This window comes from Rhinatrema bivittatum, chromosome 8 (genome assembly GCF_901001135.1).
Source record: "Rhinatrema bivittatum chromosome 8, aRhiBiv1.1, whole genome shotgun sequence".
Taxonomy (NCBI): domain Eukaryota; kingdom Metazoa; phylum Chordata; class Amphibia; order Gymnophiona; family Rhinatrematidae; genus Rhinatrema; species Rhinatrema bivittatum.
Window position 1 is genome coordinate 90,552,583 of NC_042622.1, and position 12,987 is coordinate 90,565,569.

Sequence of the window (12,987 nt, forward strand, 5' to 3'; positions counted from 1 at the left end):
CTCAGGAACCATTGTATCAAAATTTGTAAAAGGACTTTATAATTTAAAGTCTCCAATAAAATCACCACCACCTCAGTGGGATTTGAATAGAGTGTTATGGCAGTTAATGAAGGCAACATATGAACTTATAGCTACAGCAGAATTTAAATTTGTCACATAGATGATACTTTTTCTAATTACCATAATCTCAACCTGAAGACTAAGTAAACTACAAGTTCTGGTTAAATTCTCTCTGAACAACCAAATATTCAAAAATAGAGTGGTGCTCAGAACACAGCCAAAGTTTTTACCAAAAGTAGTGTCACAGTTTCATCTTAACCAAATTATAACGTTGCCAATGTTTTTTCCAAAACTCCATTCAACAGAGCAAGCTTTGCATACACTAGATCAGTGGTTCTCAACCTTTTTTCTGTTGGAACACACCTGACAGATGGCTCTTATATGTGTGACACACTGAACATGTGACCGTCATGGGGCTAAATGTACTCTGCATCCACAGGAACTCCCCAAGTCCTGAACAATGGGTGCAGAGCAAAAACTAGGACATTAACCATACAAAAAAGATATTTCTGATGTCATCTCAATAATATTTATTTATTTAACAGCTTTTCTATACCGACATTAGAATGCACATCATATCGGTTTACATCTCAACAGTAGGTGGAAAATTCAATGAACAGGGGTGGGAGAGGGACAACAGTAGAAACTCGAGGGCAGAAGGCCCTAGCAACATAAAGTCTCTCTCTTGCCAGGTGTAATAGCCCTACTTATGAAATACAGCAATTTATCACCAATACATGTCGTAATGAGAAAAAAACAACAGATGGCGAAACCGAATGACGGTATACAAAACAGGTTAAATAAATAAATAAATAAATAAGACTGATACAAATGCCTACATGCTAGTGAACTCACTTCGGTCACACACACAGAAGCGACCTTCACCAAATACAGAAAGATCACAAATTACACATATGGAAACAAATTGGAATGGAAACCCAAAAAAGCATGCAATGCAAAACTGGAGAAATGGGGAAAAAATATAGAATCTAACACACTCCCAGGATCTACAATAATGTACACAAACTAATGCACACAAAATTACACCTGCATTATGGAATGCACTCAAACAGTAACCACCCAACCTATGAAAAGTCAACACTGCAAATATTAAACCAGGCCCTAAACACAGTGCACTTCTTATTAGGAAAACAGAACAAGCCAAGCTACACAGAATACTCTTACCTGGGTCACACATGCAGAACACAGACAGATCCTTACCAAATGCAAAATATAGTAACCATAAAGTTAGTTTTTGTTTTTCCATTGTTGTACTACATACACTCAGTCTGGTGTCTTGCTGTTTCCAGTTCAGTTTTTGTCTGCATATTTCTTTTTATATATTCCTCAAGAAAAATAAAATAATAATTCTAAAACTATACTAATAACTAGAATAAATGTTTCAAAACTGATAAATAGAATAACATCCAATTATTAAAAATTTATAAAAATTACTAAATATCTCCAAACACTAATAAAATATTTCAAACAGCAGACACATCATATAATACCCAATTAAAATGGCAGTCAATCAAGAAAAATACACTTAAAAAGCCACCTTTACTTACCCTCTCCAGCAACACTCCTTTCCCTTGCAGGCCAATAGCACACATCAGAACTAGCAGTGGCTGCTGAAGCTCTGTCCTCACAGTCCTCTTCCTTAGGGCCCACGACCAGTCTGTCTCACATATACACACACCATTTCTGTCTCTCACACACCAGTCACCTCCCCGACCAGCCTCTCTTTTTCTCCTACACACCAGTCACTTCCCTGACCAGTCTCTCTTTCTCTCCTACTCAGCAGTCACCTCCCTGACCAGCCTCTCTTTCTCTCCTACACACCAGTCACTTCCCTGACCAGCCTCGCTTTCTCTCCTAAACACCAGTCACTACCCTGACCAGTCTCTCTTTCTCTCACACATGCCTTCTTTCTGTTACTTACACACAGGGTTTCAAGCACACATTCTCTCACACACATACTTGCTGGTTCACTCTCTCTGTCTCACTCACCTCTCCCCCCCCCCCCCCCCCCCAAACTCAGGAGGCATCCTGGATCTGCACTGGGTGACTGAGAAGGGCAGCCAGTGTGCTGCTATTAAAGCAGAATGGTGACAGGCAAGGACTACAGCAGGAGTGACTCCCCCTTGCCCCGCAGTGCTAAGGCAGCAGCACTCAGCTGTTTTCTGTATCGTGATCATTGCACTGCAGGGGCAGTCAGCTGAGAATGCAGCTATGGGGATTTCCCTCCTTGCAGCAGTTGGGGAAATCCAGCAGTCAGCTGGGGTGAAACACTGCCTCAGAAAAGAGACTGCAGTTCTTCTGCAATTGCAGGAAGTGGAGGGAGCCAAGGGGCACTTGATCGCGGCAGCAACAGCATGGCTATTTCTTCTTCCCTCGTGCCCACTAATCATCACTTCCTCTTCCGGGCCATGGGGCGGGAAGAAGAAAAGGCCATGTTGCTGTTGCCGGCTTCCACAAACACTGCTAACCGTTCCTATCTGGGCTTGAATGTGCTGACAGCCCGGGCAGGAACAGCAGCAATGTTCATAGAATTGTCTGCATCTCGCTGGGGTGGAGGAGAGGGAGGGAAGAGCAGCAGGAGACCAGGAAGTGCGTGACACACCTGCCGGTGCTTGGCGACACACCAGTTGAGTACCGCTGCACTAGATTGTAGAAGAGCGCTCCTACCTAGACAAAATTAAATTACAAAGAAAATCATCTCAACTACTTTTATCCTATGATATGAATAGAAAAGGGAATTCAGTTAAAAAAACAAACTTTTTCTACTTGACTGACTCACTGTATATCTTACCCAACACTACTGTCTGGAGCACGATTCACATACGGTCAATACCTTTGGACAATTTGTACTCAGAAACAATTTAAAATAGATTTTTCAACTTCCTGCCAAGTTAATAATAGGTTGTAGGAAAACAACAATGAACACAAATATTGAGTTGCAACCCTCAGCTGGGAAATCCCATCTTGTGTGGCTGTATTGTTATGCTTGTCCACAGAGAAAGCAAGGTTGCTTACCTGTAACAAGGGGTTTTAATGAACAGCAGAACAAACAGCCACACAAGCCCCTCCCTCCTCCTCGGGATGTTGACATTAGCTAGAAAAAATGGATTGTGAGAAGGGCGCATGGGAACTCCCATCCATCCTCAGAAGATGTAGTTAAACTTTCTGAGAAAGGGAATTGATTTGGCACTGTTGGATAACATTACCTTTCTTTTGTGGCTATTCTGCTGTCCATGGAGAACATCTGTTACAGGTAAGCAACTTTGCTTTCTCAGTTCCATAATGTAGAGCACACAGAAAGATTATGGAAAATAAACAAGGAAACAGATAAGAGGGATCAAGTTGTATGTGTTCATGCACTAGCTGTAGCTTTGCTTTCCCTTGCAGAAATGTTTTTCTTTCTGATTTGCTTAATTTCTTGAGGGAGGATGCTAACATTGCCATTGGCATTTCCTTTCAAGAATGAAACAATAAAAATGTATAGATAATCCCTACAAGAAAACTAGGAAAATATGCCAAGGAATACATCTTATATGATTATGATTTGCATTAATTAATGCAAATCATAATCATACTCATTAGCCCAGTTCCTTCCATCTAAACAAGATCCTAGTGTACTTTAAAATGCAACATAATACTTTCAAACCATCCATGTAGCCACCTATGGGATGGAAATTGGAGTTTCCACTTTGTTAGTTATGATCTGCATGGCAGTTTCTAATGGTAAAAGGGGTGAATAAACTGTTCTTGTTCCCTAATTTTAAACTTCAGCATGAGAGCCAAGATCAGTATGAGGAAGCAATGGGAGCACATGTTAATTGCAGCCTCGCTGCATCTTCTCTTTGTTGCCATCTCTTCCCTCCCTCCTGTGCTGCAGAGATCTCCTGGATATACCCTATGTGAAAGAATGTTTAGCATTAGTTGAGCCGCGTACAGAGCGAAAGAAACGTTTACCTAATGGGATAACCAACATACTCTATGAAGGAGGAATCGAAATATCTTTAGGTAGTATGGAAAATACATCATGGTATAAACACTATAAGAGAAAGTGGGAAATATTCACATTATATGTCTCAGATTGACAATGGCTCACTAGTTAACTCGTGTTGTTTCCATTTTTTTCATCTTGTAGACCCTGGTATTGGGTGTTTAAAGACCTGCCTTAAAACTAGCTTTGCTTCTGCATGGCAAGCCCCTAAGATAGTTTTGCTGATTATGTCTCTGAAGTAGGGTCCATTCAGTTATATATGACCAACAAGCTTCCACCTGTGGCTGCTGTGGAGGATGCCAGGGAAAGAGAGCAAGGCAAGGGAATAGTGTTAAATTTAGAAAGGTTTACAGATTAACAACATCCCTTTTTCAGTGAAAACCCAGACACAGTAATGTGGTGCAAATATATTTAGCAGCAGTACAGAGCGTTTTTGCAGATATTGTGTTTTCTGTGAGAGAATCATCAAATTGAAATGTGACAAAGTGACTGTCAGGGTGCATCTCCCCAGTGACTGTGCCTAGGAGAGGAAGTGACTGCTCCTTGGAAACAGGAAGGGAGTGTAGAGGTGGGGGAGCAAGCAGTCAGAATAAAGGGAAAAGTAATGTTGGCACTCCACTGGTGACACCCTCAGTTTGTAGGATAGAGGTTTGCTTTCAGAGGCCTACAGCATAGACATAGAATCTGTAATTTACTTCAGATGAACTATAGGATTCCTGCTTTCTGAGGGAGACACTCCTGTAAAGTAGCAGAGCCCTGCTTATTGGGTCTTACAGTTTTATTGTGACTTCTCTGTAAGCACATGCTTGAACGATGATTTCCTTAAGCTGTTGCCCTGGTTTGTATTATGTTCTTTGCAGAGTTCATGGAGTTTTATGAGGCATTTGAGGATGCCCAAATAGCAGCTTTGCAGCACTTGGCTAAATTTGCTGTAAATCCAGATGGTAAGTAGTAGTGTTTTTAGTAACACAAGTATATATATATATATATATATATATATATATATATATATATATATATATTTGTGTGATATTTGCACCGAAATGTGGGCTGCTAGGATGTTCTGAAGTACGGTTTAGTTTTGTGTATCTGACCCATTGTGTCAGTTTAATGTAGAATATGTTAACAGCTGAAAATTACCACATGGTTGATGTTTGGGTTGGCTAGTGACACGTAACACTTGGGGTTAAATGGTGGCTGAATGATTGGTTAAGCTGCTGCTTTGGGGATAGATAATAATGCCATTCCAGGTACTAGTTTGGGGCACTTAATATGAGAAATTTCATTTGACATAAAATCTTATTCTTCCAACACTGTCCCACCCTCCCTTCAACACATGGGACAAGAGAATTTTATGCAAGGTTGTGTACCTGAGGTTGTTTCAGAACATCCTTTACTAATCTTGTCTTTTTTTGTAGCTTTATCTTACTTATCAGAGATTGTGCTTACTGTGAGCAATGCAATGAAAAAACACACTCGCTCTTTGGAGGTGCAGCTGGAAGGCTGCAAAGTGATGTATGAAATAGTTAGCCAAGGTAACAAGCTTACACGTTACATTTCTCAGAAATCTGAGCACATTTGAAACGTTTATGATGTTCATTCAAGAAACTGCTCTTCCTTCCATTGTCCATCTGCTGCTTGAAAGCAAGAGAAATAACTGCCAAGTCTTATGCTCTCCTGCTTCTTCCTCCTGACAGTTTTGGAGCACAGACTGAATGAGAAGGCACTGAATAATAAAAGGCTGATTAGTGCCATAGTGGAAATATTGAAGATCTATTCCCATCATGAGAAGCTGCTGTCCTTGAGCTGCCGTCTCTTAATGATGCTTTCAGCCTCTGGTGCGTCTTAGCATCTCTTCAATGACACACTTGTTTTTTCATGCCTTTTAAAAAACTTTATCAGTAGGGCGTGGCTTCTGCCCACAGAACTACAAAACTGCCAAATGGCATCCTATATAAATGGCCCATCAAGCTGAGCTTCTGTACATGCTGAAAAGCCAACAAGAAAACAATGTCTGGCCCTTCATTTCCTTCCTCAAAGGCTCATTTGAAACATTAATAAAACAATGTTCTAATCTAATGTCATGAGAACAAAATCAAAATCCCCTGGCAACAAGTAACCTGCCAGCAGCGAGCAGAGCAGCAAACCAAGAAGTCACTGCCACTGACCTTCTCAAAGGGTAGAAAAGGATCCTGTCATGGTCCCAATCTAGTGTGTTACACATGTGCATGCAATTCTATGTTACCAGGTATCCAGCGCTTTATGTGGTGGCAGCACAAGAATGCAGTTTTGCTGATTGTTCCTTCTCTGTGTTTGTCAGACTTAGTGGCAGAGTTACTGGGGAAAGCTGGCGTTGTCTCAGAAGTACTGAAAGTTCTCCAGCATTTCTCAGCGGACAGGAACCTCTGTCTGTCTTGCATGGGAGTGCTCTGGGGTGTAGCTGTCAATGGTAAGTGTCATGTGACAAAGAGCAGCACCTTCATTCTTAGCTGTGCTTTCTCTCTTCATAATCTCTTGCCAAAGAGTAGTGAGGATTTACTGGCTGCAGTAAAGAATGTCTCTGGCTATGTTGACTTTAGGAGAAAATTGATGTTGTGTTTACCTCAGTACAAAGTATTAGTAATCATACTAGCCCTTGGGAAAACTGGATTCTCTACAGGCTATGACACTGTTTTGTTGTATCAATGTAATAATTATCCAAAGTTTCTTAGTGTTTAGACAGATGAATCCAGAACCAGTGGGTTATGCACCTCTACCAGCAGTTGGAGATGGAGCAAAGCTGACATCACAGTGTATATATACTCTTGCTTTGACATCAGCCTGACAGTATTCTCTGTCTCCAGCAGATGGTGGTTCCTGAACATACCCAGATCAGTCCAGACCAGTGGGTTGTGCATTCCTACCAGCAGATGGAGTCAGAGAACAAAAACTTTGGGCACTGCTACATAACCGAGAGTGCCACCTACAGTCCCTCAGTATTTCTCTGACTCCAGCAGATGGTAGCGATGTAAACCTGCAGTCTGGACCAATTGGTAAAATTACTGGGGGAGACCAAAGGCAACAGACTTCCGGAGGATAGGAAACCTTCTGGGAAGGGTTTTCCACCTCGAGCTCTTTTTCGGGATTCTCGCAGATTTCGCACTGGTAGGTCTTCAGCTCCTTCGGGGCCCAGGCTGGTCTCAGGACATCAACAGTCCTTTCGTGGAGGTCGGTGCCCAGGCAGAGAGTCCACGGGCCAGGGTGCTGGAGGTGAAAAATCCTCCCAATGAAGCCAGGGGCACCCATTGCGTCGTAGAAGCTATCGGAGGCAGATTGTCGAGCTTTTACGTGGAGTAGGAAAAAATTACCTCATACCGATGGGTCTTGGAAGTGGTCAGGGACAGTTACGTTCTCGAGTTTTCGCGCCTGGGGCGGGAGACCTTTGTGGAGTCTCGCATTGCTTCGAGGGCCAAACGCGAGGCAGTACAGGGGACCCTACAACGACTTCTCGATCTCCGGGCCATTGTTCCAGTCACCCTTGCGGAACAGGGCAAGGGTCAGTATTCAGTGTACTTCCTGGTTCCCAAGAAAGAGGGCACCTTTCATCCCATTATGGATTTGCAGAAGGTGAACCGGTGTCTGCGAGTCCCCCGTTTTCGCATGGAGACCATGAGGACTGTGGTGGCTGCTGTACACAGGGGAGTTTCTTGCATCCTTAGACCTCACCGAGGCGTATCTCCACATCCCGATTCGCCAGGATCACCAGCGGTTCCTCCGATTCAAAATGCTGGGTCAACATTTCCAGTTTCAAGCTCTTCCTTTCAGCCTGGCGACAGCCCCACGTTCCTTCACCAAGGTCATGGTGGTTGTGGCGGCATTCCTGTGCAAGGAGGAAGTCCTAGTTCACCCGTATCTAGACGACTGGCTGATTCGAGCTAAGTCATAGGAGGACTGCGTTAGATCGGACCAGAGGGTGATGCACACCTTGCAGTTGCTCGGCTGGGTCATAAATGTCCAGAAAAGTCACTTGGAGCCCAAGCAGTCGCTGGTTTACTTGGGAGCACTCTTTGATACCTTCCAAGGCAAGGTTTCTCTGGCATCGGACCGTGTAACAAAGTTGCAAGATCAGGTCAAGGCCCTCCTTCAGAGGAAGGCTCCGACGGCTTGGCATCACTTACAAGTCCTGGGATCCATAGCCTCCACCTTGGATTTGGTCCCGTAGGCATTCGCTCATTTGCGTCCATTGCAGCGTGCACTGTTATCAAGGTGGAGCCCAATATTGGTACAGTTCCATGTACTGTTGCCTCTACCTCCATAGTCCAGAGTCAGTCTGTCATGGTGGCTTTTACGCAGCAACCTGGTACAGGGAGTGGATTTGGATCCACTGAATTGGGTGGTTATCTCCACAGATGCCAGTCTGAAGGCTGGGGAGCAGTTTGCCTAAACAAATCTGCTCAAGGTCTTTGGTCCCCAACAGAAAGCTCCTGGTCCATCAACCGCCTCGAGACAAGGGCTGTCCAACTGACCCTGCGAGCATTTCTGCCCCTGGTCGAGAACAGAATGGTTCGAGTGTTCTCAGACAACACAACGACGGTAGCTTACATTAACCGGCAAGGTGGGAGATGGAGTCTCGCGGTGGCGCTGGAAGCAAGGCTGTTGTTCGCTTGGGCGGTGTGCCATCTCAAAGAAATCGCCACGTTGCATGTCGCAGGAGTGGAAAATGTTCAGGCGGACTTCCTCAGCAGGTAACAGCTCAATCCGGGGGAATGGGAGTTAGCTCCCAAAGCTTGGAACCTCATTTGCGCCAGGTGGGACGTGCCTCAGTTGGATCTGATGGCAATTCAGGCCAATGCGAAGACAGAACGCTTTTTCAATCATTGTCGAGAGATGGGCTCGGTACGCTTAGATGCCCTAGTGTGTCTGTGGCCCACGGGCATTCTTCTCTATGCCTTCCCCCCCCCGGCCTCTCATCGGTCAGCTTCTCTGACGCATAGATCGACATCCAGGCAGCATAGTGGAGTGGCCATATCGTCCATGGTTCACAAACCTGGTGCAAATAGCACTGGAAGGCCTCTGCAGCTGGCTCATCTCTCGCATCTACTCCATCAGGGGCCCATATTTTTGGATTGGGAGGATCACTTCTCTCTCGCAGCTTGGCTTTTGAGAAGCGACGATTGCGATTGAGGGGATATTCAGAGCAGGTCATTTCCACTCTTCTTCAGGCACATCGACCATCTACTTCTATGGCCTATGTTAGGGTCTGGAAGTTGTTTGAGGTATGGTGCTGCCAGTGCTCCTTGGATCCTTTGTCAACGGAGAATCCCCAGGTGTTGGATTTCCTTCAACAGGGGTTGGCTAAGGGTTTGGCTTTCAACTCCCTTCGGGTCCAGGTAGCAGCCTTAGGTGCCTTAAGGGGCAGGTTTCACAGTCGGTCGCTGGCAGTGCACCCAGATATTTCATGGTTCCTCAAGGGAGTCAAACATTTACATCCTCCTGTACGCCCGTTATGTCCGGATTGGAGTTTGAAGCTGGTGCTTCGGGTGCTTTGCGGAGCCCCCTTTGAGTCTTTATGTAGGGCTCCAATTAAGGATTTGACCTTGAAGACCGTTTTCCTTATAGCCATTTGTTCTGCACGATGGATTTCAGAATTACAGGCTTTGTCGTGTCAGGATCCCTTCCTTAGGATTTACGATGATGGAGTTTCGCTGTGCACGGTTCCTTCTTTTGTTCCCAAGTGGTGTCTGCCTTTCATGTCAGTCAGGCAGTGGATCTGCCAGGATTTCCACAGTGGTCCAGGGATTCCCCTCAGGAGAAGGAGCTTAATGCTTTGGATGTGCATTGCGTGCTTTTGCGCTATTTGGAGGTTACCAATGACTTCTGGCGGTCAGACCATTTGTTTATCTTGTTCAGGGGTCCTAATAAGGGTGACAAGGCTTCCATGGCGACGATTTCGCACTGGATTAAGGAGGCTATCTCTTCGGCCTATGTTGCCCGAGGGTGTCAGGTCCCCGTGGGTCTGAGAGCTCATTCCACTAGGGCCCAGGCTACCTCCTGGGCTGAGTGTCAGCTTCTGTCACCACAGGAAATCTGCAGAGCAGCAGTTTGGTCCTCCCTTCACACTTTCACCAAGCATTATCGTTTGGATGTTAGGGCGCACGATGAGTTGTCCGTCGGTGAGGGTGTTCTGCACGTGGGTCTTTCGGGTTCCTGCCCAGTGTAGTGTGGCTTGGGTACATCCCACTGGTCTGGACTGATCTGGGTATGTTCAGGAAAGGAAAATTGGTTCTTACCTGCTAATTCTTACCTGCTAATTCCTGTAATACCACAGATCAATCCAGAGGCCCACCCCCATTTCAGATTCCGAAAGACTACCTTGAGAAGTGATATTTTCATGAAGAAACAATTTTGTTCTATCACAGATGTTCCTGAAGGAGCAGGTTCCAAGGTGGTCTAGTGGTTTTTTGTTTTCTGTGTTGTGGGCGAGGGGTTGGCTGTTGTGTTTTGGGTTCCAACCCCCTTCGCCCTTTAGTAAGGTTAGTTGTATGGGCTTGGGTACAGGCCAATACCTAAGGGACTGCAGGTGGCACTCTCGGTTATGTAGCAGTGCCCAAAGTTTTTGTTCTCTGACTCCATCTGCTGGTAGAAATGCACAACCCACTGGTCTGGACTGATCTGTGGTATTACAGGAACGAAAATTAGCAGGTAAGGACCAATTTTCCTACATGCATCTCCCTACTGGGGATTGTTCAAGTTTTAAAAAGAGAAAGAGGAAGCCACTCAAGAATGAATTGATCTTGAGTAGGCTGCCCCGGAAGCTAATTTCAAAGGGGAACGCATCTTGGAAGGCCTGTACCCACTAGACCCAGCTGTGTGAGAGCAATTACGTTTTCCAAAGATGGAAGTGCTTGTGTGTGTTGTCACCAAGCGGACAATTATTCTCATAGAAGAGGGAACAGCCTTAAAGGATGCTCATGATGGCAGAATTGAGGCTATCCTTAAGCTGGCCTTTGAAACAATAGCTTCCTATTGTTCCCTGGTTGCTCACTCTTACTTATTGCTCTCCTAGGAGGTCGGTAACCCTGGGCAGTGAAGGAACCAGCAGCCGCCTTTTTTGGCAGATGCGGGTTGAGATTGGTCCACATCTCAGTTGCAGGAGTGACTTCAGTAATAGCAGCTAGACGTCAGCTATGGTTGAGAAATTGGTTAGCCAATTCAACCTCAATGTCTAACTTTACGAAGTTGCCTTTTAAAGTATTGCTCTTGGGGGCAAGATGGCGGCATAGAGAGGCCATTGAACGCAGGCTGCCCTAAAAATCTCAGTTTCCTGATTTATTTTCTTCCATCATGCCATCTAAGAGAAAGGGGAAGGTCAGGATTTTCCCCCCAGAACCCTTACCTCCTCCAGGGCAGCTGGATATCCTGTGCTTCATGAGCCAGCTGGTGAATTCGATGTGAGTCTCGGCAGGGGAGGCGTCCCTCAGCAGACGAGGCGTCCCTCAGCCTTGACCTCCGTCCGCCTCCGGCGCAACGTGACCCCGGCAAAGACACTCCTCAGTCGCAGACCGATGACGCGGTCAGAGCGCCTGGGGTGGAGGGAGCGCTTCCTTGTCTTGTGCTGGAAGCAGAGAGTTCTTCTGCTGGCGCAGAACGAATCTCCAGCATTGGAGGCTCGGAGGCAGACTGGCCTGAGGATTCTCCAAGGAGGGGAGTTGAGGAGGCCTCTGCGGCTAGAAGCCAAGGATTGACATCGACCAGCGTGTTTGGTGAGTCCTTGCGAGTTCCATCAAGACCGGAGGCGGTAACCCTTGAGGCACTGGGGGACTTAATGGCAGACTACGGGTTATCTTTGAGATGCTTAAAGAACAAAATGGACTCTCTCACCTACAATTTTCATCAAAAAATTCTTGGGATTTAAGAACAGGCCAGTATTGTTACGCCCGTCGGTCGCAGACACTGCGACCACAAATGCTCACCTCTTTTTATGCAGCCCTGACATCATTGGGGAAAGTGATGGCCTCCGCCAGCTACCGCCGACCTCCCTGGTGTTCCCGGGACAGCGTGGGCGCTGCCGACCGCCATCTTGCTCATGGGATCACTTAGGCGCGTGCGCATAGGGCTAGTATTAAGCACGTCATGGCGGGAACATCGGGGGAGTCTCCTCTGGATGACGTTTACACTCTGCTGTACTTAAGCTGCCTGGCCCTGCCTACCAATGAGTTAGCAAGGAGTTCCCTCATTGCTGAATCCACTTCTCACGTACAGACTTCCTGTTCCAGTTCCTGCACTTCGGCGTGAGACGCTCTGGGTACCCGCTCCTCGGGGGCCCTTCCTCGTCTCTGGCTCCCTTCTGCCTTGGATTGCGGTCTGTTCCCGTTCCCCGGGACCTCTCCTAGAACTATCTCTCTGTGAGTACCTTGACTCCACGGACTACTACTGAACAGCTTTATTGTGAGAAACCTCTCCGGTGTACCCTGGGTCTCGGGCCAATGCTGTGCCAGCTCTAGTGAGCAACCGCCTCGGTGTACCCTGCGCTGCAGGTCATTGCCACATCATCGTTACAGGTCCCTCGCCGGTGTACCCGTACCCGGGCCATGACAACATCATCTCTAAGTGAGGAATCCCTCGGTGTACCCTGCGCTGCAGGCCACTACCGCATCATCACTTCAGAGAGACTACTTCGGTGTACCCCACTCTGCGGACCATTACCAGATATTCATGTCTTAGGCATTCCCTTTCGGACCTTATCGCCTCCTTCTGCACCCCCCCGCTCCGCGGGCTGTGCCTTTTCTACTTTTATAATAAAGACTCTATTCCACAGCTGTGTCTGATGTCCACTGAGACCACACCTCCCGACAGTGAGGCTCACAGGGCTCCTCCTTGTGGGCGGTACCATCTCTCACCTCGGCCCAGGGCCCACACATCTACAAGTCATAACAAGT

General features: G+C 46.3%; 1 protein-coding gene across 3 annotated transcripts in view; it reads left to right on the forward strand.

The window, feature by feature from the left end:
- STKLD1 (serine/threonine kinase like domain containing 1) overlaps positions 1–12,987 on the forward strand; it is a 154,248-nt gene that overhangs the window by 113,374 nt on the left and 27,887 nt on the right. For all 3 annotated transcript variants that reach the window (XM_029611146.1, XM_029611147.1, XM_029611148.1), the window contains 5 exons: positions 3,959–4,086; positions 4,930–5,013; positions 5,488–5,604; positions 5,767–5,907; positions 6,390–6,518. In XM_029611146.1, the coding sequence (XP_029467006.1) occupies positions 3,959–4,086; positions 4,930–5,013; positions 5,488–5,604; positions 5,767–5,907; positions 6,390–6,518 (599 nt within the window). The remainder of the gene's footprint in view (positions 1–3,958; positions 4,087–4,929; positions 5,014–5,487; positions 5,605–5,766; positions 5,908–6,389; positions 6,519–12,987) is intronic.